Source organism: Capra hircus, chromosome 5, assembly GCF_001704415.2.
Source record: "Capra hircus breed San Clemente chromosome 5, ASM170441v1, whole genome shotgun sequence".
NCBI classification, from domain to species: Eukaryota; Metazoa; Chordata; class Mammalia; order Artiodactyla; family Bovidae; genus Capra; species Capra hircus.
Window position 1 is genome coordinate 110,983,107 of NC_030812.1, and position 23,613 is coordinate 111,006,719.

Here is a 23,613-nt window from a genome sequence, read left to right on the forward strand (position 1 = left end):
GTCCTCTGACGCCTATTGGGTGCAAAATGTTACCGAGGCACGACCAGAACTTGAGCTACGCATTGATGGTAAGCTTTTCCGCGGAGTGCTTGATACAGGGGCCGATATTAGCGTTATTTCTGAAAAATACTGGCCTACTACATGGCCTCAACAAATAGCTATTTCCACTCTTCAGGGTATTGGCCAAACTACCAATCCAGAACAAAGTTCGTCCCTTCTTACTTGGAGGGATAAAGATGGCCATACAGGCCAATTTAAGCCTTATATTCTGCCCCATCTTCCAGTTAATCTATGGGGGCGTGATATATTAAGCAAAATGGGTGTTTATTTATATAGTCCTTCACCCACCGTAACAGAATTAATGTTGGATCAGGGCTTACTCCCAAACCAAGGTTTGGGTAAACAACATCAAGGCATCATTTTACCCCTTGATTTAAAATCTAATCAAAGTCGAAAGGGCTTGGGGTGTTTTCCCTAGGGACCTCTGATTCTCCTGTGACACATGCCGATCCTATTGATTGGAAATCTGAGGAACCGGTATGGGTCGATCAGTGGCCCCTAACACAAGAGAAACTTTCTGCCGCACAACAGCTGGTGCAGGAACAGCTGAGACTTGGGCATATTGAACCTTCTACCTCTGCGTGGAATTCCCCAATTTTTATTATCAAAAAGAAGTCAGGAAAATGGAGGTTGCTACAAGACCTTCGTAAGGTAAATGAAACGATGATGCATATGGGAGCCCTACAACCTGGGTTGCCCACTCCTTCCGCTATACCTGACAAATCCTATATCATTATTATAGATTTAAAAGATTGTTTTTACACTATTCCTCTTGCACCTCAAGATTGTAAAAGATTTGCCTTTAGTTTGCCCTCTGTTAATTTTAAAGAACCTATGCAACGCTATCAATGGAGAGTCCTCCCACAAGGAATGACTAATAGCCCTACGTTATGTCAAAAATTTGTTGCTACAGCATTAGCTCCCGTTCGTCAACGTTTTCCTCAGTTATATTTAGTTCATTATATGGATGATATATTACTAGCTCATGCTGACGAACATCTATTGTATCAAGCTTTTTCTATTCTAAAGAAACACTTGAGTCTTAATGGTCTTGTCATAGCTGATGAAAAAATTCAAACTCATTTTCCCTATAATTATTTGGGTTTCTCCTTATATCCTCGCGTTTGTAATACCCAACTAGTAAAATTACAGACTGACCATTTAAAAACTCTAAATGATTTCCAAAAACTTCTAGGAGACATTAATTGGATACGCCCTTATTTAAAACTACCCACTTATACCTTGCAGCCTTTATTTGATATCCTTAAAGGTGACTCTGACCCTGCGTCACCCCGAACACTTTCTTCAGAAGGACGATCAGCCTTACAATCAATAGAAGAAGCTATTAGACAACAACAGATTACTTATTGTGATTACCAACGGCCATGGGGATGCCGAAGCGCCGCGTTGGATACCGGAAAGGCTGGTACGCGCGGCGGAGGAACTCCCTGACACATCAAATGCACCACATGACACTGAGCGAGCCCACGAGTGAGCTGCCTACCCAAAGGCAGATTGAGGCGTTGATGCGATATGCTCAGAATGAGGCTCATGTACAACCTCCGGTGACGCCTACCAATATACTGATCATGTTATTATTATTGTTACAGCGGATACAAAACGGGGCGGCTGCGGCTTTTTGGGCATATATTCCCGATCCACCTATGATTCAATCATTAGGATGGGATAAAGAAGTAGTACCTGTCTATGTCAACGATACAAGTCTTTTGGGAGGAAAATCAGATATTCATATTTCTCCCCAGCAAGCTACTATCTCTTTTTATGGTCTTACTACACAATATCCTATGTGCTTTTCTTATCAATCACAACATCCTCACTGTATACAGGTGTCAGCTGATATATCTTATCCTCGAGTGACTAGTTCTGGCATTGATGAAAAAACCGGAAAAAGATCGTACCGTGACGGAACCGGACCTCTCGACATTCCGTTTTGCGACAAACATCTAAGCATTGGCATAGGAATAGACACTCCTTGGACTTTATGTCGAGCCCGGGTTGCATCGGTGTACAACATTAACAATGCCAATACCACCCTTTTATGGGATTGGGCACCTGGAGGAACACCTGATTTCCCTGAATATCGAGGACAGCATCCACCCATTTTCTCTGTAAACACTGCTCAAGTATATCAAACAGAACTGTGGAAACTTTTGGCTGCTTTTGGTCATGGCAATAGTCTATATTTACAACCCAATACTAGTGGGAACAAATATGGTAATGTAGGAGTTACGGGATTTTTATATCCCCGAGCTTGTGTCCCTTACCCATTTATGCTGATACAAGGCCATATGGAAATAACACTGTCATTGAATATTTATCATTTAAATTGTTCTAATTGCATACTTACCAATTGCATAAGAGGTGTTGCCAAAGGAGAACAAGTTATAATAGTAAAACAACCTGCTTTTGTAATGTTACCTGTTGAAATAACTGAAAGCTTGGTATGACGAGACTGCTTTAGAATTACTACAACGCATTAACACGGCTCTTAGCCGCACTGAAAGAAGTGTGAGCCTGATTGTTCTGGGTATAGTATCTTTAATCACCCTTATAGCAAATGCTGTCACCGCTTCTGTATCTTTAGCACAATCCATTCAAGCTGCTCATACTGTAGATTCCTTGTCATATAATGTTACTAAAGTAATGGGAACACAAGAAGATATAGATAGAAAAATAGAAGATAGATTATCAGCTTTATATGATGTGGTTAGAGTTCTAGGAGAACAAGTTCAGAGCATTAGTTCCCGCATGAAAATCCAATGTCATGCTAATTATAAGTGGGTTTGTGTTACAAAAAAGGCTTATAATGCATCTGATTTCCCGTGGGATAAGGTGAAAAAACATCTACAAGGAGTATGGTTTAATACTAATGTGTCTTTAGATCTATTGCAATTGCATAATGAAATATTGAAAATTCTCCAAAAGCTACTTTGAATATAGCTGATACTGCTGATAATTTTTTACAAAATTTATTTTCTAACTTCCCTAACCTTCATTCACTGTGGCGAAGTATAATTGCTGTGGGCACGGTTCTGACTGTTGTGCTTATCATAATTTGTCTAGCTCCTTGTCTTATTTGTAGTATTGTTAAAGAATTTCTACATATGAGAGTTTTAATACATAAAAAAATGTTGCAACACCGACATCTTATGGAGCTTTTAAAAAATAAAGAGAGGGGAGCTGCGGGGGACTGCCCGTGAAGGGTTAAGTCTTGGGAGCTGCTCGGCGTTATGCAGAGCCCTAGGACATGTTCCTAAGCTCCCTGTCCCGCCCCCCTGAAGAATTTATTACCCTTAAGGCTCCAGGACGTTTGGTTCTTGCAACATTTCATAGAAGATAGATTAGCTTATTGATAGAAGATAGATTATCTATTTGTGATGTACACAACGGTAAGGGTCTTGTGATTGTATTTAGAGATTAAGAATAATCTTGTGAATGTCAGAAGTCACGTACTTTATCCTATATATACTGCAGCACAATAAAGGAAGGCATCAGCCATTTTGGTCTGATCCTCTCAACCCCATCTTTTGTCTCTCTCTTATTTTTCTTAGCGGGGACGCTCCGTTCTCTCCCTGTGCAGGTGGACTCTTGTTTGTGCTGGCCGCGGCAAAGGACATATGTGGTTGGCAGCAGAGCCAGGATTAAAACTCAAGCTTCTAAAATATTAGCCTTGGGCTCTGTTTCCTAATCTTAAAAAAAAAAAAAAAAAAAGGTCTCAAAAGGAGAGCTCTACTTTTCTTTGCATTCTCAATGAAAACAAAACCTACTTTAATCAATTTCAAATTTCTTACTCATATCTGACAGTATTCTGAAAATCTAAAAATGGGAAAATGAACCAATTACTTAAGAAAATTGGTACCTGCATGGCTCATGAGATGATAAATTAGGAAACGCTGTACAAGGCCTCTGACAATAACCATCAAAATTGCAAATCTTTACACACTGATCCGACAACCCCACTTCTGGGGATTGATCCCACCGAACTTACAGAAACAGAATGACACGTGAACAAGCCGATTCGACAAAAGAGAGAGACATAATCCAAGAATCTCTACTAGTGCAGGGGCACACAGGTTATGCTGCAGCCACGTCACGGGCCACTCTACAGCCAGAAGGATCGACAAGGCCCCAGCAAGCTGACTTGGAAGGCATCCAAACAATGCATGATATGGAACAGTATGAAAAGTAAGCTTTTTGAGTAAGAAAGAGAAAATTGAGAATATAAATCATTTGCTTGTTAGTCCATAAAGACACTCAGGGCTATTTGAGAGACTAATAAAAGATATTATCTATAGGGGAGAGAAAAGGAGGCAGACTAGAGTGAGATTTTTTTCACTGTACTATCTATCTTTTTATGTATTTTAGGTTTCGAGTCATGAAAAAGTACTACCTGCCCCAAATCTCTAAAATTAATTAAACAGTAGTCATGAAGGGTTTTAACACAGCAATTAGTTTATTCAAAGCTAATCTTACTCTTATCTCTTAATGTAAGTTTGGGCATAGGTTTATAATTTCAAGTTGAAAAATACTGAGGAAAAAACAAGTAGAATTTATAAATATAAAGTGAAATGAGGGGTGGGGGGGGGGCCTAGAACTCCATGCCTAGATGAGCAATGATAATGGTATGTGGGACCATGTTTCCTATTCTCTGCTCTCTTTACAGAAAATGTACTCCTAGTAAAAACAAAAAACAAAACAACACTCTACATTCTGCCTTTCAAAAGTCATACTGTTTATCAGAATGAACTATAATGATTCAAAATGACTAATGCAAACCCACTCAGGTCTCTCAGACTAAAAAATGGCTGAGGCTATGACTCATTCACAAACACCTCTCTGTTAATTAGGAAACAGCAGTGATGACCAGTCTTTAAAGTCAGTGAAAAGGGACAACAGCAGATACTAATGAAACAAAATATCCTTATGTTACTTTAGAATTTAGTAGAGAAATAAGTTTGCCTCCTGATATCAAATGAACAGGAATATGATGACAATCAGATACTCACCTTGCAGGCGAAGTCGAGCTGTATCCAAGGGAAAAAACACTGTCATTGCTGTCATGCTTCCCTGAAAAGTTTGAAAAGCCTTTAGCCATTATGGTATCACAAAAATAATGAGCCACAACTTTTAAATGAACATAAGTTTGTTGCTATCAACAGGTCAAATCAAATTTTCAGAGAACAAATATACAGATTATTTTAATCTACTGGGATCATTATTGTTCAAACTTCTGTCAGTTACGTTTAGTTACATACTTGAACAGACAGAAGAAATCTCTTTCTGATATTGAAAAAGAAAAGGTAGTGGGTCCTTGGAAATGACAAACTTAGGGATTTACAACCTTGGACACATATCAAAGATAGCAGGTAAATGGATTTTTAAGCTTTTATTGGTCAGTTACCGCTCCTATGCTATCCTCTGATAACCCAAGAAACCAAAAAATCTAGTAATCAGATACGTATTTCTATACTCTGTGCTTAATAATATATTCACCACAAAGTAAAAGAGAGTTAAGGATCATATTGTTCTTTAAAATAGCTCTGTCTGCTTGTGTTTTAAATAAAAGAGGGGAAATATCTTAGCTAAAAATTCTATAAATAATTCATCCAAGAGAATCCAATGACAAAAATTATCAGTGGGGGAAAATAAGAAGCCAACAACTAGTCTTTTCATTCATAAAGCCCTAAGACAGACAAAAACCAGAAGCATACAGTTAGGGATAAAATCATATGCATGAAATCCCCAGGTGAGTTTATGGATATCAACCCAAATGCAGACCCCTCTGGTGTATATTCTCAGGCATAAGATCAAGTTTTAGGCTATTGATCTAATAACGGTAACACAGAATATTTTTATCATGACAACAATGTGAAACTAAGTCAACTTTAAAGATAAGAATAAAAATGTGCTAAGTCTCTTACCTATTTATAGATGAGCCTGTCTGACAAGGGAGAACACTGTATTGTCCTATTAGTTACTCTTAGAAACTCAGATTAAATGTTATTACCCCCAGCCATCAGGTCCTCTGTGTTCCCACAGCACTTGCTTATGTCTCAGAGCACTCAGGCTGCAGTGAAATCTGACTCTTCCACCAGATTGTGAGAACATCTATTTATCTCTGAATATCATCGATTCTTAAACATTTATTAAATTCAATCTACTGTCAGCTATCTCTGATGCTGGGAGGGATTGGGGGCAGGAGGAGAAGGGGACGACAGAGGATGAGATGGCTGGATGGCGTCACCAACTTGATGGACATGAGTTTGGGTGAACTCCGGGAGTTGGTGATGGACAGGAAGGCCTGGCGTGCTGCAATTCATGGGTCGCAAAGAGTCAGACATGACTCAGCGACTGAACTCAGCTATTTATGCTATTCTGATGGCTCCCACATCAAATGATCTTTCCTAATAAGAACTAGATAATATTTAATGTTTTAAGTAACTCTGTATCTGTAAAGGTGTACAGTCTACAAATCTATTCTCCTGGCATCCTTGCTCACCTTACAAGCAATTTCCAAGAAACGGGGGCTGGAAAGCTGGTTACTGAACACTTATCAAGGTTCACTGAACACTTATCAAGGTTAGTTTACTTCCTATCATGCTGCAATAGCTCATCCATGCAGGGTATTGCATAGACAGGGCAGCTCCAGACAGAAAAGTCCTGCCTGGAAACTACTTTCTCAAACAACTGGATCACCTCCATCCCTCTTCCCTGTCAGCTTTAAATAGACACCTGAGGTTTGCTAACTTAGAAGACCCTGCCCTGTGTGTGTGCTAAGTCGCTTTAGTCACGTCCAACTCTTTGCGACCCTATGGACTGTAGCCCACCAGGCTCCTCTGTCCATGGGATTCTCCAGCCAAGAATACTGAAGTGGATTGCCATGGCCTCCTCCAATCTTGAAATCTTAAAGTACATCTTATACCAAGATAAAGAGAACAGTCAAAAGTCTGTTCTATACAGGATATAGGATGCTTGGGGCTGGTGCACTGGGAGGACCCAGAGAGATGATATGGGGAGAGAGGTGGGAGGGGGATTCAGGATTGGGAACTCAAGTACACCTGTGGTGGATTCATGTCAATGTATGGCAAAACCAATACAGTATTGTAAAGTAAAATATAGGAAAATAAATAAATAATGGGGAAAAAAACACCTATAAACATTGATTTTCCTCCCTTCTCAAAAAAAAAAGAGAGAACAGTCAGTCCAAAGAGCTCAAAGGTCTATTACCTCCTCAAGCACTAGCATAAAAAACTCAGATCTATAAAATTAAAAAACATTTTAAAAATATATTAGTACTGGAAAGACTGGATCCAGATGGTAAACTGAAAAGCCATCACTGCCTCCTCTGCATTCCAATCACTAATACTGAGAGAGAAGATTTATAATATTAATATAAAAGTGCTTTGTAGAAAAACAAAAAGGAATCTAATTGGTGGATTAGAAATTAAAAGGATGACAGAGTAAGGCTGTTTTGAAAGAAGAAACCACAAACCAAAATGCACAGAAGGTAGACAGAGTAGGCAGAATAATAGCCCCCTGAAAGATTCTAACCCCCAGTTACCTGTGAATACGTTACATTACATGGCAGGTCACTTTGCCAATCAGCTGACCTTAAAATCGAGAGATTATTCTGGATTATCTGAGTGGGCCCAACAAAGGTCTTTAAAAGTAGAAGAGTAGGTGGGAGTGAGGCAAGAGGACTCAGCCTATTATTGCTGGCTTTAAGATGCACAAAGGGTGCTTGCCTTGGCAGCACATATACTAAAATTGGAATGATACAGAGATTAGCATAGCCCCTGTGCATGCATGACACACAAATTTGTGAAGCATTCCATTATTTTTTTTTTAAAAGATAGACAAGGGGGCCACTAGCCAAGAAATGTGGGCAGCGTCTAGAAGCCAAAAAAAGCAAAGAAATGGATTTTCTCCTCGGGCTTCCAGAAAGGAACACATTGACATTTTAATTCTAGCTCATGGGCTGTGTATCTGACTTCTGACCTGCTTGATTGTTCTACACCATTCAATCTGGTAGCCGGTGATTAATCACAAAAGTTCAGCTGTATCCAGCTACAAATAAACTTAATATCTATGAGAAAGTCTATTGCAAATGATAAAGGTAAATTGAGAACATAGCTATTCGGTACTTTTGGGGACTTGCTGTATTTGTCTCCTCACCAAGTAAACACACAGATGACTGTTTTCATAATTCTATACATGAAAGTCTCATGTTAGGCTACAGTCTTATAATTTTTTCAGAAATTTGAATTAAATTCCGCTTTTCATAAATACTCAGTGTTGTTTTTTCCTCTAGGACTGTCTCCTCACTTTTGTAAAATTGGACAGCACAAAATACTGAGAAGATAACTACACAAGGTATAATACTGTTGTGCCAGAGAGGCATATAAATCAATCCATTATCTGAGTCCCACAGAATTCTAACCACCTGAGTGGGAGTTCTACTGTCGACAACAATTACAATTTAAAAGGCTCTCTTTCGGAGAAACAACCTTCTAACTCACCAAAAACAAACATTCTGAGTCACAACACTCTACCATCCCCTTCTGGCATTTAACCATTTCGTGCGGGGAAAACAAATTAATTTCTCCACCACGTTGGCACCTGGAGGTGGAAGAGCCCTTACAGGCCCCCTAGCCCTGCAGACCCTTTCCCTGGACACCACAGAGCCTGGCCAGGGTTGATAAGTTGCTGTTTAGTTGCTAAGTCATGTCTGACTCTTTTGCCGACTCTATGGACTGTAGATGGCCAGGCTCCTCTGTCCATGGGATTCTCCAGGGAAAAATACTGGAGCAGGTTGCCATTTCCTTCTCCAGGGGATCTTCCTGACACAGGGATTGAACCCAAGTCTCCCGCACTGTGGGCAGATTCTTTACCACTGAGCCACAACGGGGATCACAGCATCACTAAGAAGGCTGCTGAAAGCCAGTGGGGCGGAGGCAGCCAGAACCCAGGTCTCTTGAACTCCAGGCTCTACTGTTCACTGTTCTACCTCAGTTCTCAATCTTTTTTCCAATCAAGACAGAAGCAACTTTGCATTTTTTTCTTCTACTTGTAAAAGTGTACACGTATACACAATACTAACCCACACACACAATTGGGAAATTCTTAACAGGGATTACATAGGGAGAGGGATTAACACCTCCCTTGGGATGTTATTATTTTTAAACAATAAGCATGTGTTTGCTTTAGTTTTGAAATGAGGAGAAGGAAATTAAAAAAAAAAAAAGACATCAGAATACAAGAGAGTAAGACAGTGTACAGATTCTCAAAGCAACGGGCTGGGGGATCCTTAAGAGTCCCCTAACCCTGTCCAGAAGTCCGCAGGATCAAAGCTGTTTTCATAAACTACTACTGCATAATTCCTTTTTTTTTTTTTTTTGCCTTTTTAAAATTCTCATTTTCTCACAGTGTGTAGTGAACCTTTCCAGAGGCTCTGTGATGTATAATATTGTAACAGACTGAATGCAGAAGCAGATAAAAGGATCCAGTTATCTTCTATTAAGTATTAGAGAGATTTGCAAAAATACAAAACAATGCCACTCCTCTTACTAATGGGGGAAAATACAGTTTAAAAAATGCTACGTATGTTAACATGTAACAGGCTTAATATTTTTAGCAGATAAGTATCTTTATGATTTCCCAGCTTTAATTTCTAGAATAATAAATATTGAAAGTTATTACCAAATAAGTAAAACCTCTTCAGAGTCTGCAATAATTCTTAAGAGTATAAAGAAATTATGAGACCAGATAGTCTTGAGAACTTGTTATAAACATGCCATTAAATATGAAAAATAGTACATTATTAACAAACTTAATTATTGAACATATCACTTCTAATATCCTTTTCAGCTGATGATAAAGCCGTGTAATGTAAGAAATTGAAAACATCAGACTTTTGGGTTAGATACTATCCTTTCCACAAAACTCTACAAAAGGCAAGTAATTCTAGGAAAAATAAATATAGCCTATAATTAATACCTTAGGGGAATCATTTATTAGAGGCTTGGGTTTGGTTGTTTTTTTTTTTTTTTTTAAGTAACAGAGATACTAGATGAGAAAAACATCTAATAGAATGCTGAAAGGAAAACCAAGCGCAAGTCTGGAAGTGACCTGAACATCCTGGAAATTCAAAGGCTATTATCGTCAGAATACACAGAGCACAACTAAGAAGGGAACAAAAGTCTGGGGGTAAGTAGAGGTCAAGTCAAAGGCTTCTGCTGAGTATATTAAGGACTATTCTAGCGACCAACTGGACAGATGTGGGGAGAGGAAGTGGAATTTCAAGGACAACCCCCGAGGTTTCTGGCTTAAAAAAAAACAACAGTGAGTGTGTAGTCATGAACTAAGATGGTAAATACTGCAGGAGGAGCAACTTTAGGAAAAGCATACTGAGTTTGGCTTTTGCATTAAAAGTGAATGAAGTCACTCAGTCATATCTGACTCTTTGAGACCCCATGGACTATAGCCTGCCAGGCTCCTCCGTCCATGGAATTTTCCTGGCAAGAATACTGCAGTGGGTTGCCATCTCCTTCTCCAAGGGATCTTCCCGACCCAGGAATCGATGCCAAGTTTCATGCCCTACAGGTAGACTCTTTACCATCTGAGCCACCAAGGAAGCCCAATCTTCCTGACCCAGGAATCGAACCAGGGTCTCCTGCATTGCAGGCACCTTTACCAGCTGAGCTACCACGGAATCCTGACTTTTAAATGCCTCAAAGACTTCTACACGAAGATATCCAGCGGGCAGCCAGATCCATCTGGAGCTCCTGAGACTCTGGGACAGAAATGTAGATTTGGAACTTACTGGAATAGAGCATCTTTCTTCACCTTTAAGACAATAACGATTGTACCATGGTTTAACAGATCTTTTGTTAGGGGTGGGTGAAATCATTATTTTACCAATATGCGATCATATACTGTTTTATTTTCGTAACCAAATTTCCATTCTCAACAAATAACTGAAAACGTACCACATGGCAGAACATTTTGTGTTTCTATTTTCTATTTCACTGATTCTTCTTTTTATTATCTCCCTTTTCCTTTGTGAACTCATATCCTTATCTAATATCTTGAGATGGATGCTTAGCTCATTGGTTTCAGGTCTTTCTTCTTTTCCAAACTTGATTTCAAAAGTTACTCCTTTCCCTCTAGGTATTTTAGCTGTGTCTGACAGCTTTTCATTACAACTCAGTGGTTTTTTCAGATATTCACAAAGTTGTACAACTTCACCACCAGCTAACTCCAGAACATTTTTATCACCTTAAAAGAAAACCCATTCCCGTTAGCAGTCACTCTTCATTTTCTCTTCCGCTCACACGCTGGCTACCACTGACCTATTTTCTGTCTCTCTTTTGCCTATTCTATACATTTCAGGTAAATGGAACCAAATAACACATGGTTTTTTTATTGGCTTCTTTCGAGGTTCCTCCATGTTACAGAATCAGAACTTCATTCTCTATTGTGGTTGCAAAATATTCTATTATATGGATAAATCACCTTCTGCTGATGAAATCCTTTCATCAGTTGGTAATTTGGGTTATTTCCACTTTTTGGCTTTGTGAATAATGCCGCTACGAACGTTTGCATACAAAGGTTTACATGGATGTGTCTTCAATTCTCTAGCAGTGGAATTGCTGGGTCATATGGTAATTACGTTTGATATTTTGAGGAACTAATAGTTTTCCACAGTGTCAACACAATTTTATATTCCCAACAACAAAGCATGAGGTTTCAAGTTTCTCCATACCCTTGCAACACTTGTCATTATCTGTGCTTTTAATTGTAGCTATCCTAGTGGGTGTGAAATAGTATCTCATCGTGGTTTTGATTTGCATCTCTTTAATAACTTGCATTTCACGTTATTTATTGGCTACTTGTATATCTTCACAGGAGAAATGTCTATTCAAATCCTTTGTGCATTTTTTTGACGTTATTAATTTTTACTTTTCAACTATGGTGGGTCTTTGTTGCTGCATATAGCCTTTCTCTAGTGATGAGTCTGGGCTTCTCATTGGAGTCGCTTCTCTTGTTGCAGAGCAAGGACTCTAGGCACACAGGCTTAGCTGCTCCTCAGTTTGTGGGATCTTCCCAGACCAGGGATCAAACCCGTGTCCCCTGCATTACAAGGCGTAGTCTTAACTACTGGACCACCAGGGAAGTCCCATTTGTGCATTTTTTAATTAGGCTATTTGCCTTTCTATTAATGAGCTGCTAACATTCTTTACATATTCTGGAGGCTGGACACTTTATCAGATATTGCAAATCAGACTTGCAAATGTTCTCCATTCTGTTGTTTTTTTCTTTCTTAATAGTATTTGAAGCACAGTCTTAATTCAGATCAAATCCAGTGTATATATTTATTACTTGTGGTGTTATATCTAAGAAACCACTGCCTAATCCAAGGTCATGAAGATTTATATCAATGTCTTCATCTAACAGTTCTGTAGTTTGAGTTGATACATTTAGGTCTGAGGATCATTTTGTGTTAATTTTTGTGTGGTGTGAAGCAGGGGTCCAGCTTCATTGTGTTGCATGTGGATGTCCCACCGTCCCTGCACAACTTATTGGAGAGACTGTTCTTTCCCCATTGACTTTCCTTGGTGTCCTTGCCGAAAGTCAACTAAAAACAAATTTGGAGGTTTATTTTTTTGGATTCTCAGTGCTGCTCTGTTGATCTGCCTGTCTATCCTTATGCCAATATCAGTCTCTTGATTACTGTAGCTCTGTACTAAGTTTGAAATCAGGATTCTAAGAGTCCTCTAAATTTTTCTTCCCCAAGATTATTTTGGCTACTCTGGATCCCTTGAGTTTTCATATAAACTTTAGGATCATCTTGTCAATTTCTGCAAAAAAGCAAATTGGAATTTTGATATGGAGTATGCCAAATCTGGTAGATGCTCTTAGGAAGTACTGCCACCTTAACAATAATGTTTTCCAACCCACCTATTCAGAGGATTTCTTCCCACTTACTTAGGGATTTTTTTCAATGACTTGTTTTTAGCATAGCTACAAGTTTTAGTATGCACCATCTGTGCTATCAGTTGTTTTTTTTAAATGTGAAGTCTGCACTAAGTAATTCTAGTCAGTCTTTGTGTGTGTGTGTGTGTGTGTGTGTGGCTGCACCTCACAGCTTGTGGGATCTCAGTTCCTCAACCAGGGATTAAACCTATTTCCTCTGCAGTGAAAGTACAGAGTGTTAACCACTGGACCACCAGAAATTCCCTATCACTTAGTTTTAAATGCTTTTTTATTTCCATTTGATTTCTTCTTTAACCTACAGATCATTCAATAATGTGTTTAATTCCCAAACATATATATTCACATTTTGAATCTATTACCCCTTAGCATTTATCACCTCTCTTCTATGTTCCTTGGATATTTAACAAGTGAACTAGAAATTTATTCTTAACTTAATCCCCCTGCTCCAAAAAATTTATAAAACTTTGTACAATAACAAATACCAAGCAAAAGTAAATCAGAACAAACATAAAAATAACTACCACTTTATCCCGAATATGAAAATGAGTACAATGACAAAATCAGGGAGGAAAAAACCCAGAATTTGAAGTTAGGCTCTTTGTACACAAGTATCTGATTAAAAGACACACCAGAGGCATTATAAGGGGCCATCCACACAGCCTCAAGAGTTTCAACCAGAAAGACCAGAGCACAAATACAAACACTGCTTTAGCAAAGTATCAATACATCTGATTTAAAATAATAAGGCCTTGAATCACTTTGAGTGGTGGCTAGGAAAATGGAGAAGGAATGTCTGCCAGGAGAACTATAAAAGAATCAATAGCATCTGCTCATTTATTGGATGTGGATCGCAAGAGAGATGGGAGAGGCAGAGAAACGAAGATACCACTGACAGAAATAGGTAAATGAAAAGAGGAAAATAGAAATAGACAGAAAATCGACAGGAAATAGAAAAATAGAAAATGAAAATGATATAGTTTTAAGAAATTACTAGTTCAATCTTGGGCACAGTGAATTTCAGATGATGAAAAATTAAGTACGCTCTCACGTGAGTTCAAGCAGTATTATATATCCTGTGTACAAAATTCTACTATAGTAAATCCACTACACACGAATGAGTTCTGTTCCAAGAGTGAGTTCTTAAGTCCAATTTGTTCATAAGTGCAACAAAGTTAGCCTAGGCACCCAACTAACACAATCGGCTCTCTAGTACTGTACTATAATAGGTTCATAATACTGGTCACACAAATATACATAAAAACAAAAAATAAAGAAAACATTTTTAATCTTGTAGTACAGGACCTTGAAAGGCACAGTAGTACAGCTGGACTGCTGGCATACAGGGTCTGGCACCGAGAGAACAGGCAGGAAGGGTTACTGACTAGGGGAGGGCTGGGGGGGGGGGGGTGGAGATGCAGAGCTGAAGGATCGTCAGCAACAGGAGATGGAGGGCAAGCTGCAACTTCACTCACACCTGACAGTGATGGGACGCATATCTGCATCTCTGAAAGCTCACAAATTGAAGATTCATATGAAGGGGGGTTACCATATATCCCAGTCACTGACGGGGGAGCCTGGTGGGCTGCCGTCTATGGAGTCGCACAGAGTCAGACACGACTGAAGCGACTTGGCAGCAGAAGCAGCACTGTACTGTGTCTAGTTGTTAATGAGTTTATCTTCCTTATTAAGACTATGGACAGGAACTTTTAAGTAATTAATTAATGACTAAACAGAAAACAAAATCTTCAGGCAGTTGGCAATACCATACTGCAGACAGGAGACAAATCACAGCCAGAGATAAAAATGGCAAGCAGAGTCATACAGATCACTTTTTGCCTAAGTTCTTGGGCATTTCTGGTTCTCTCTATTGTGAACGATCCCATTGTCAGCATCTGGCTTCCTTAATAATGTATCAATATCTACGTTTCAGGTTATATGTCCAAAACTGATAGTTTATTCATTTCCTGGGCTATGTCTCTCCTGTAAAAGGTCAATAAATATCCAGTCTACCTTTTAATTTGGCTGACAACAAACACACATGGAGTTGAAATGAGGTACTTAACACCATAAAGTCAGAAGGAAACAGTGGTGTAAGCTTGGTCAAGGCTTGGTTTCCTAAGCACGTACAATCTTCTGGAAACACCAAGACAGGGACAGACATAAACACAGAAGCAGAGTATCATGGCCTTTCAGCACGAACAGTGATGCCTGGGTTGGCCGACCAACCAAATTCAACCATTTCCAAAGTGTTAATTCTCTCCCAAAGGACGAAGAACAATCCCCCGCCCCGCCAAACGCAATGCTAGTTCCAAAGCAAATTTCCAGAGGACTCCAGAAATGGTGGTTGAGTCAGAGGAGCATCCTGAAACCAGTGTACAGCATTTTCTAATATGGTACACGGCATTACTGGACAGACGGATTATTTTAAAAAGAAAAACAACTAAAATACACTGTCAGTGGTAGATCTCGATCTAATGAAATTCCAAAGATGAAAGCCACTTTGGCTTTCATATTAAAAAATGTTCTTCACCTAACCAGAGTTAATATAAGTCTTTCCCGTGATACAACAATCAAGCTAACCCTCATACCGGTACACAAATACACACGGTAAACAGAAGGCTTAAACATACCTGAGTGTCAGAAGGAGCATGGGCTTTGGAATAAAATAAACTGAGGTTCAAGTGCCAGCTAGAGTATACACATAAATTACTTCAAATCTCCTTGCCTCGATTTCCTCATTTGTAATCTGGGGACCAGTAAAAACTGCGGGGGCTGCTGTAAGAGGTTAAGCATTAATTTATGGAAAGACCCAATATCATACTAGGCATACAGCTGGCACTCAAGAAATGCTGCTCTCTGTATGTACTTTTTATAGCATTTTTTAGCAGTAGGGCTCAATATTAATCAGGGCCCTAAAATTAGCAATGGTTACTTACATTCCTTCCAAAAGAGCAATTGTTATTCAGTAAATTCATTTAAAAAATACTGCTCTTTCAGAAGGACCTTTAAGAAGGTAGGAGGGTCAACAGTGTGAAAGACTACAAAGCTGAGTTAAATAAAAACGAAAAACAGTCAGGAGACTAAGCCATTTGGAAGTCAGTGTTGGCCTGTGGGAGAGCGGGTCCAGTGATCAGAGTAGGATGAGGAGGGAAGGCAGTGAGAACAGACTAGTCATTAAATAAACTTAGCATCAAAGGAAGGAGAATAAGCAGCACCTAAGAGGGCAGTTTCTAAACCAGCTCAGTGTGGTTACATTACAGGACAGAGCTGAAGGGAAAAACACTGGGAAAAGGTTAAAGTTACAGGAAAGAAGGAAAAATGAATGGAGCAAAGTCCCAAAAGACAACTGTGGGTAATGTAAGAGGGGAGGATCAAGATCAAAGGTAGCAGAGTCCAGCCACATCCGTCTTTCCTGAGCTCAGCACAATGGAGGAAATACTGAGGACAACTGTAGCTGATTCTGTAATTAGAAAAAATGGAAACGTTAGAAAGCTCATCCCAAGTAGCCGCTATTTTATCTAGAGCAAAAGGTGAGATCATCTGTCACAAGTGAATGGACAGAGCTGACCACATAAAATGAGAGAAAATTTCAATTCCAGTGAATTTCTAAAATCGGACAAATGCTGCATTTTCAAGAATACATCTGATAAAGAAACGAATGATTATGGGTTTACCACACTATCACAGGTATTGAGATAGGTACTCCACAAGGGTTACCACACTGACTTCTCAGGAGGACCCAGTAAGCAAAGTTTCCATTTTATAGCTCAGAAAACTCCAGTTCAAAAAGAAAACATGAATGACCCGAGATGACACGGATAGCTGTGTCTTACTCCAAATCGTAACCAAATAATCCCACAGTTCCCTCATAATGCAGTGGCGTGAGGTCACATTAACATTTATACTAAATATTTACCACAGTGAAAAGTCAGAAACAATGCAAAATATTCATAAATTATGGAATACTCACCCACTCCAGTACTCTTGCCTGGAAAATCCCATGGACGGAGAAGCCTGGTGGGCTGCCGTCTATGGGGTCACACAGAGTCGGACATAACTGAGCGACTTCACTTTCACTTTTCACTTTCATGCACTGGAGAAGGAAATGGCAACCCACTCCAGTGTTCTTGCCTGGAGAATCCCAGAGATCGGGGAGCCTGGCGGGCTGCTGTCTATGGGGTCTCACAGAATCGGACACAACTGAAGCGACTTAGCAGCAGCAGCAGCATGGAATACTCATATGACAAGAATATTTTATTAAAAAGCCAATGATTTCTGAAGTCTTTTTAATAACATGATATAGTAGATATCTCATGTTTTGGACCACACAGCAACATTCTCTTTTCTTGTGGGTGGGCTGATTTTCTTTACCTCTTTCCACTGTGCACAATCTTGGTAATATGTCAGCCTTGGAGGCTTATCACCTTCACAGAGGCAACCCACCACCTCTTCCTAGGTACCACCAAGGTCTTATCTTGGTGGTAGATAAGATACCTTGGGCGACTGAACTGTACAACCTTCCCCAATCCTACAATTTAGTTCAGTTCAGTCACTCAGTCGTGTCTGACTCTTTGCGACCCCACGAACTGCAGCATGCCAGGCTTCCCTGTCTATAACCAACTCACAGAGCTTGCTCAAACTCATATCCATTGAGTCGGTGATGCCATCCAGCCATCTCATCCTCTGTCGCCCCCTTCTCCTCCTGCCTTCAATCTTTCCCAGCATCAGGGTTGTCTCTAATGAGTCATTTCTTTGCATCAGGTGGCCAAAGTATTGGCACTTCAGCTTCAGTATTAGTCCTTTCAATGAATATTTAGGACTGATTTCCTTTAGGATGGACTGGTTGGATCTCCTTGCAGTCCAAGGGACTCTCAAGAGTCTTCTCCAACACCACAGTTCAAAAGCATTGATTCTTCGGCCCTCAGCCTTCTTTAAGGTTCAACTCTCACATCCATACGCGACTACTGGAAAAACCATAGCTTTGACTATACACCACCACTACACACCTAAGAAGAGCTTCCTGAGGACAGGGACTTTTCCACTGACCCTTATATCCAGAGGCCTTGGACAGAAAATCAACAAGTTCTGCTTGGTTTCTATTTCTAAAAGGCAGGTAGTGAGCCTACAAGGTAAAAAGTCCACTTAATGTTAAGCATGTAAGAGTCAGATGTGCCTGTGTGCCTGCTGCTTCAGTCATGTCTGACTCTTTGCAACCGTATGGACTGTAGCCCATCAGGCTCCTCTGTCCACTGGATTCTCCAGGCAATAATACTGGAGTGGGTTGCCATGCCGTCCTCTAGGAGATCTTCCCAACCCAGGGATTGAACCTGCTTCTCTTACGCTTCCTGCATTGGCAGGCAGGTTCTTTACCACTAGTGCTACCTCGCAAGCCCAAGAGTCAGATAGTTGTGCTTAATTTTCTCTTTTGATATCAACTGGTGAAAAGTGCTCTGAATAAGCTTTCTTACACAGTTCTAAGGATGGCTATGTCTGAGCTTTGAGTCACAGAACAATAACAGGTAAAAGGCAAGGAGAAAGGAAAACTTTCATATTTCTATAAGACTTGAATTCTTTAACCATCAGCATTTATTCAATGAAATGCAATTCTTTTAAAACAAATTATGCAATTAATTTTTTAATATAAACAATAGGAAAAAAGAAATCTCTTGAAAGCTACCAATTAATTATTATCATTACAATCCCAATGTCTGTTTCAACATCTAAACCCCCTAGACAATTCCAACCAATCTCACTTTTCAAATTCTAGACTAATAAAATCTCTTTTTAATTACAAATGTGCATTTCTTCAAATAAAGTCCACCTTTGGAAGCTAATATGAGAACCAAAAATATGCAATTATAAATCCAGTTATACTCAAAATTTTGAGAATTATTTAATTGTATCAGGCAACAGTCATCGACTAGCCATAAAGCATTCTCTGAAACAGCACAATTCTGGTTCTCAAATACTTGAGATTATCTGCAATTATACCAAAGCGTTCCATAAAGCACTCCAAATCACTGATCTGTTTAACTTTCAAAGTGTTATGTGTATGCGCATAACACCACACTTGAGGTGAGAAGGTGTAGAACCTGGGAAAAAGTGACTAAGCAAACATGAAACATGTCCTCTCAAAAAGGCTGTAAATCAACATCTCAAACAATGACTTAACAATCTTTTGGGGAGAAAAAACAAGTAATTACATCAGTTTATATCAAAGACAAAAAGCTGGTGAGGGAAACTGCCAGCATTTCTGATACAGGCTGCCTTGCTCAAGTCAGGCACTCAGGCACGCAAGTGCTCCTAACCCCTATGCTCTCCTGGATCATCTCAAAACTTTGTATGGCCAAGGCATTTAACTAAACGTGAGTCAATTAAACCACAGTACTACACGTTAAAAGTAATGCTATTTTTCTCATCAAACATAGTGACATTTTGTGGTGAAATGGTTTTCCTTTGGTAGCAATTAGAAGAAAGCAGGTCCACGTTGTGAAGTTTATCCTTAAAGCAGAAATTTGCAAAGAGTTAAGAGAACCACTCTCAGCCTGATATTCAATAAAGCAACGAAACACAATGTAATTTCTCATTCTAACAGGTTCCAGGAAGCAAGAGGAAAAGAAATTATTCTTACAAAAGTATATCTAGTAGATAATCTAACATAGCCTACGGGAGAAAGAAAAACCACTGAAAATTCCAGGTGCTTAATTTCAAGCAGAAGTGTTAACACGAGAAAAATGGGAAATGAGACAGAAAAAAATAGAAATGCTTTTTCAGGTTAAAATGAGATATATCATCTCTACCCCCAATTACTGCCTACAGCAGAACTCAGAAAACTAGGTGCAAGAGTCAAGTCTATTCAATGACTGGTTTTGTAAACTAAGATTTCATCAGAATAGCCCTCCATCCATTTACTTATTGTCAATGACTGATTTCAAACTATCATGGCAGGGTTGAGAAGCTTTGCCAGAGACCATACGCCTAAATTATTTACCGGTTGCCTCCTTAAAGAAAAAGTTTGCTAACCCTTTCATTTCTCTCATAAAACTTAACACTACCTAAAATTTGTTTTTTGATTTAGTCAGTTATTGTCTTAACTTCCCCACTAGAAAGCAAACTTTGCAAAGAAAAAGACTTTTGTTCTCCACTATATTTCTAGCACCTAAATCAGTGCATGGCACATAAAAAGCACTCAATAAAGATATTGAATGAATGGCTATTTATTAAGAAAAAGAAAGGAGAAGAAACATTTCCCATCTTCCCATTCTCATTCTCTCTTTAATGCACTGCAACTATTCACCCTACAAATCCACCAAAACAAGTCTTCTCAGTTAACCACTGGCTTTATCATGTTGATAAACACATTGATAAATCCAACGGTTAATCCTCAGTCCTCATCTTACTTGACTCATCGACAGCATCTGACCCAGTTGGTCTATACCCTCCTGCGTGCAACTCTCAGAACACCATATTCTCTTATTAATAGTTCCCCTCCTGCCCAATGGAGACCTTCCTTAGTCTCCTCTGCTAGTCCTCTCACTTCCCCAGCCTCTTCATGTTGGCATGCTTCCAGGCTAAGCCTTTTGAGACTTTTCTCCTCCATTCACAAAACTCATTTCTTTGATGAGCTCATCTAGTCTCATGACTACTCTTCGGCATTTCAAACTTAACTATCAAAAACCAAACCCAGGGATTTCCCTGGTGGTCCAGCAGTTAAGATTCTGAGTTTCCAATGCAGGGCATACAGGCTCAATTCCTGGTCTGGGAACTAAGGTCCCACATGCTGAGTGGCATGGCCAAGAAGTAAAAATAAATAAAAATAAAACCCAAAACCATTCTCATCTTTCCCCCAAAAGCTGCTCCTTTATAGTCTTCACCATCTCAGTAAATGGAAATATAATCCTTCCAGTTGCTCAAGGCCAAAACACTTGGGAGTCAACCAGCTCTTATTCTATTACATCCCACATCCAATCTACCATCAAAACCCTGGTAGCTCTATCTCAGAAATATATTCCAGGTGAATGAGCTTTTCTCACCATCTCCACTGCTACCATCCTGGCGGGCTGATGGTTTCCATGCTTTTACCCTTGTTCCCTTACAGTCTACTGTCAACGGAGCAGCCACGGTGATCATGTTTAAAATGTAAGTCAGCAAGTTGCTGCATGCTCAAAATAACTTGCTCTAACAGCTAGCCAGCTCCCTTCACACTCAGCGTTAAAATTCTCACACAATTTGGTCTCCTGAAACCTGTTTGCCCGCCTTTGTTTCTCCACTCCAAAGGTCTCCAGGCCTATCCTAGGGTATATCAAGCAAGCTTCCATCTCAGTGCCTTTACCCTGGCTGAAAGGCTCTTCTGGTCTGAGTGAACTAGGACTCCTAAATCAGGCACTTCCATCAACTACTGTGCCATCTAATTCACATAACAACTCTGTGAGGTAGGTGTCAGTGCCTCCATTTAAAGATTAGGAAAGTAAAGTTTTTAGGCCACTTATCTAACAAGGATGGAGTTGGGGCTCAGCCTCCATTAGTCTGCACAGAACATGAGCTCTGATGCTTTTGAACTGTGGTATTGGAGACGGCGCTTGAGAGTCCCTTGGACTGCAAGGCGATCCAACCAGTCCATTCTAAAGGAGATCAGTCCTGGGTGTTCATTGGAGGGACTGATGCTGAAGCTGAAACTCCAATACTTTGGCCACCTCATGTGAAGAGTTGACTCATTGGAAAAGACTCTGGTGCTGGGAGAGATTGGGGGCAGGAGGAGAAGGACGACAGAGGATGAGATGGCTAAATGGCATCACCGACTTGATGGACATGAGTCTGAGTAAACTCTGGGAGTTGGTGATGGACAGGAGGCCTGGTGTGCTGCGATTCAAGGGGTCGCAAAGAGTCGGACGCGACTGAGCGACTGAACTGAACTGGAGAGGAGAGGATTCAGCCAGTTATATGCCTCTGAAGTCCCAGTGATTTCAGGTGCATACTGACAGCTAGAGAAGGATTTAGAAAAGCAGAGAGCCAGTATGAGAAGCAGGATGAGAACCAGAGAGGAAGGTACTGCACCAAAAGAGTGGTGTCAAATGGAGGTGAGACATCCAGAAGCTCAAGAACCAGGCGCATTCCTCATAGTAAACCACACCTGTGGTAGAGAGCAACTTTGCTCTTGACTTAAAAAAAAATGGTATCTTCTCCTGCCAACAATATTGGCCAGAGGTTTGTATCCCTGCTAGGTTCTGCCTCTCACCTGCAGTTTAGTGTGTGAAGAGACTGCGTAGTTAAGAATGTGATTAAGCGACACAGCTGCACACCTAGGTTTTCCTCTGGCCCAGTCAAAGTTTGTGCGCCCGGTGGGGTGGGACAGGGGGACGACTGCCCTTTAAATTTCAGATGGCAAAGAGAACAACAGTATCTTCGTCCTTGTGTGTGTGTGGGACACACACTTCCCCCCTCCCCCAACCCCCCCCCACCCCCCGCCACACACACATCCCAGGTACTCTTTAAGAGGACAGAGCGGTAGCCAGGAGCGGAGAGGGTGTCGGCCTTTACACCAAATTCTTCCAGCAACATTTAGCTTATGCCCCATTCCTCTACGCCCCAGTCACGACACGATCGCCTTGCCATCCCCATCCCCCAGCCAAAGCCTGCTCTGGCCCCAGAGAAGCCCCACACCCCACAGTGGCCCGGGCACGAAGACCCCGCCTCACCACGGCTCCCGCCACGGCGTGGACCAGGCTTTCGTAGGACAACACGGAAGACATATGTGCGGTTCCTGCAAACCCGGCTGCAGTTTCCCAGCAGAAGCTGAAGCCAAACTGACTGGCGAAACTAGCGCCAGAGTACCGTGCAGGGGCGTCACAAGCTCCACCCCTCAGGCCCGCCTCCTCCAGAACAACCATTTCCGGGTCGCAGGGCGCCCGAGTCTCCTGGCCCGGAGGCCGCCTGCGAGAGAAGAGGGAGGGAACGCTCCTTGGCTCTGATTGGTCCCCGGCGCTGGCGCGGGGCGGGGCAGACTGGTGCTGCGGCGACCACGTGGAGGGTTGGGTCTGGCGGAAACTCGGCACCCGGGAGGTCCACTCTGTTTCCTCGCGTTGCCGCTGCCCGGTGGTGCCTTACACCTCTAACACTGGGGACTTCAGAAAATCTTTTTTTCCCTCCACATCTCTTCATAAGACTAGCTGGAGACAAGCAAGATGGGGGACTCATCTTCCTGTTTCTCTAAGACTTTACTCATATTTTCTCTAGCTAGTATTTTTAGTCACGTTTTGGTCAAGAGGACATACATGTTGATTGGGCAATGTTCTCCCCTCTGAAAAACCCTGGTGGGAAGAGAACTTGAGCGTCAGGAAATCAAAATGATCAGATGGAGGTGGGAACAAACTAGTTGGCAACTAGTAAAATTTTTTAACCTATTGGTTTCCTCCTTTGTGAAATGACAGTGTTAATACTTCTAGGATTACAAAAGTTAATTTATGTAAATTTAAACATACTTTAGAAAATACTGAAGAAACACAATTCCATATTGCTAAGTGAAAACAAACTACACAA

The 23,613-nt window shown here is 40.6% G+C and overlaps 1 protein-coding gene across 1 annotated transcript in view; it reads right to left on the reverse strand.

Annotated features, from left to right (window-relative positions):
* The window catches only part of SLC25A17 (solute carrier family 25 member 17), a 47,214-nt gene extending 24,235 nt beyond the window's left edge, over positions 1-22,979 (reverse strand). Inside the window, exons 1-2 of the mRNA XM_005681098.3 lie at positions 22,773-22,979; positions 5,088-5,148 (exon numbers count right to left, since the gene is read on the reverse strand). Of these exons, the coding sequence (XP_005681155.2) occupies positions 5,088-5,148; positions 22,773-22,964 (253 nt within the window). The 5' untranslated portion in view covers positions 22,965-22,979. The remainder of the gene's footprint in view (positions 1-5,087; positions 5,149-22,772) is intronic.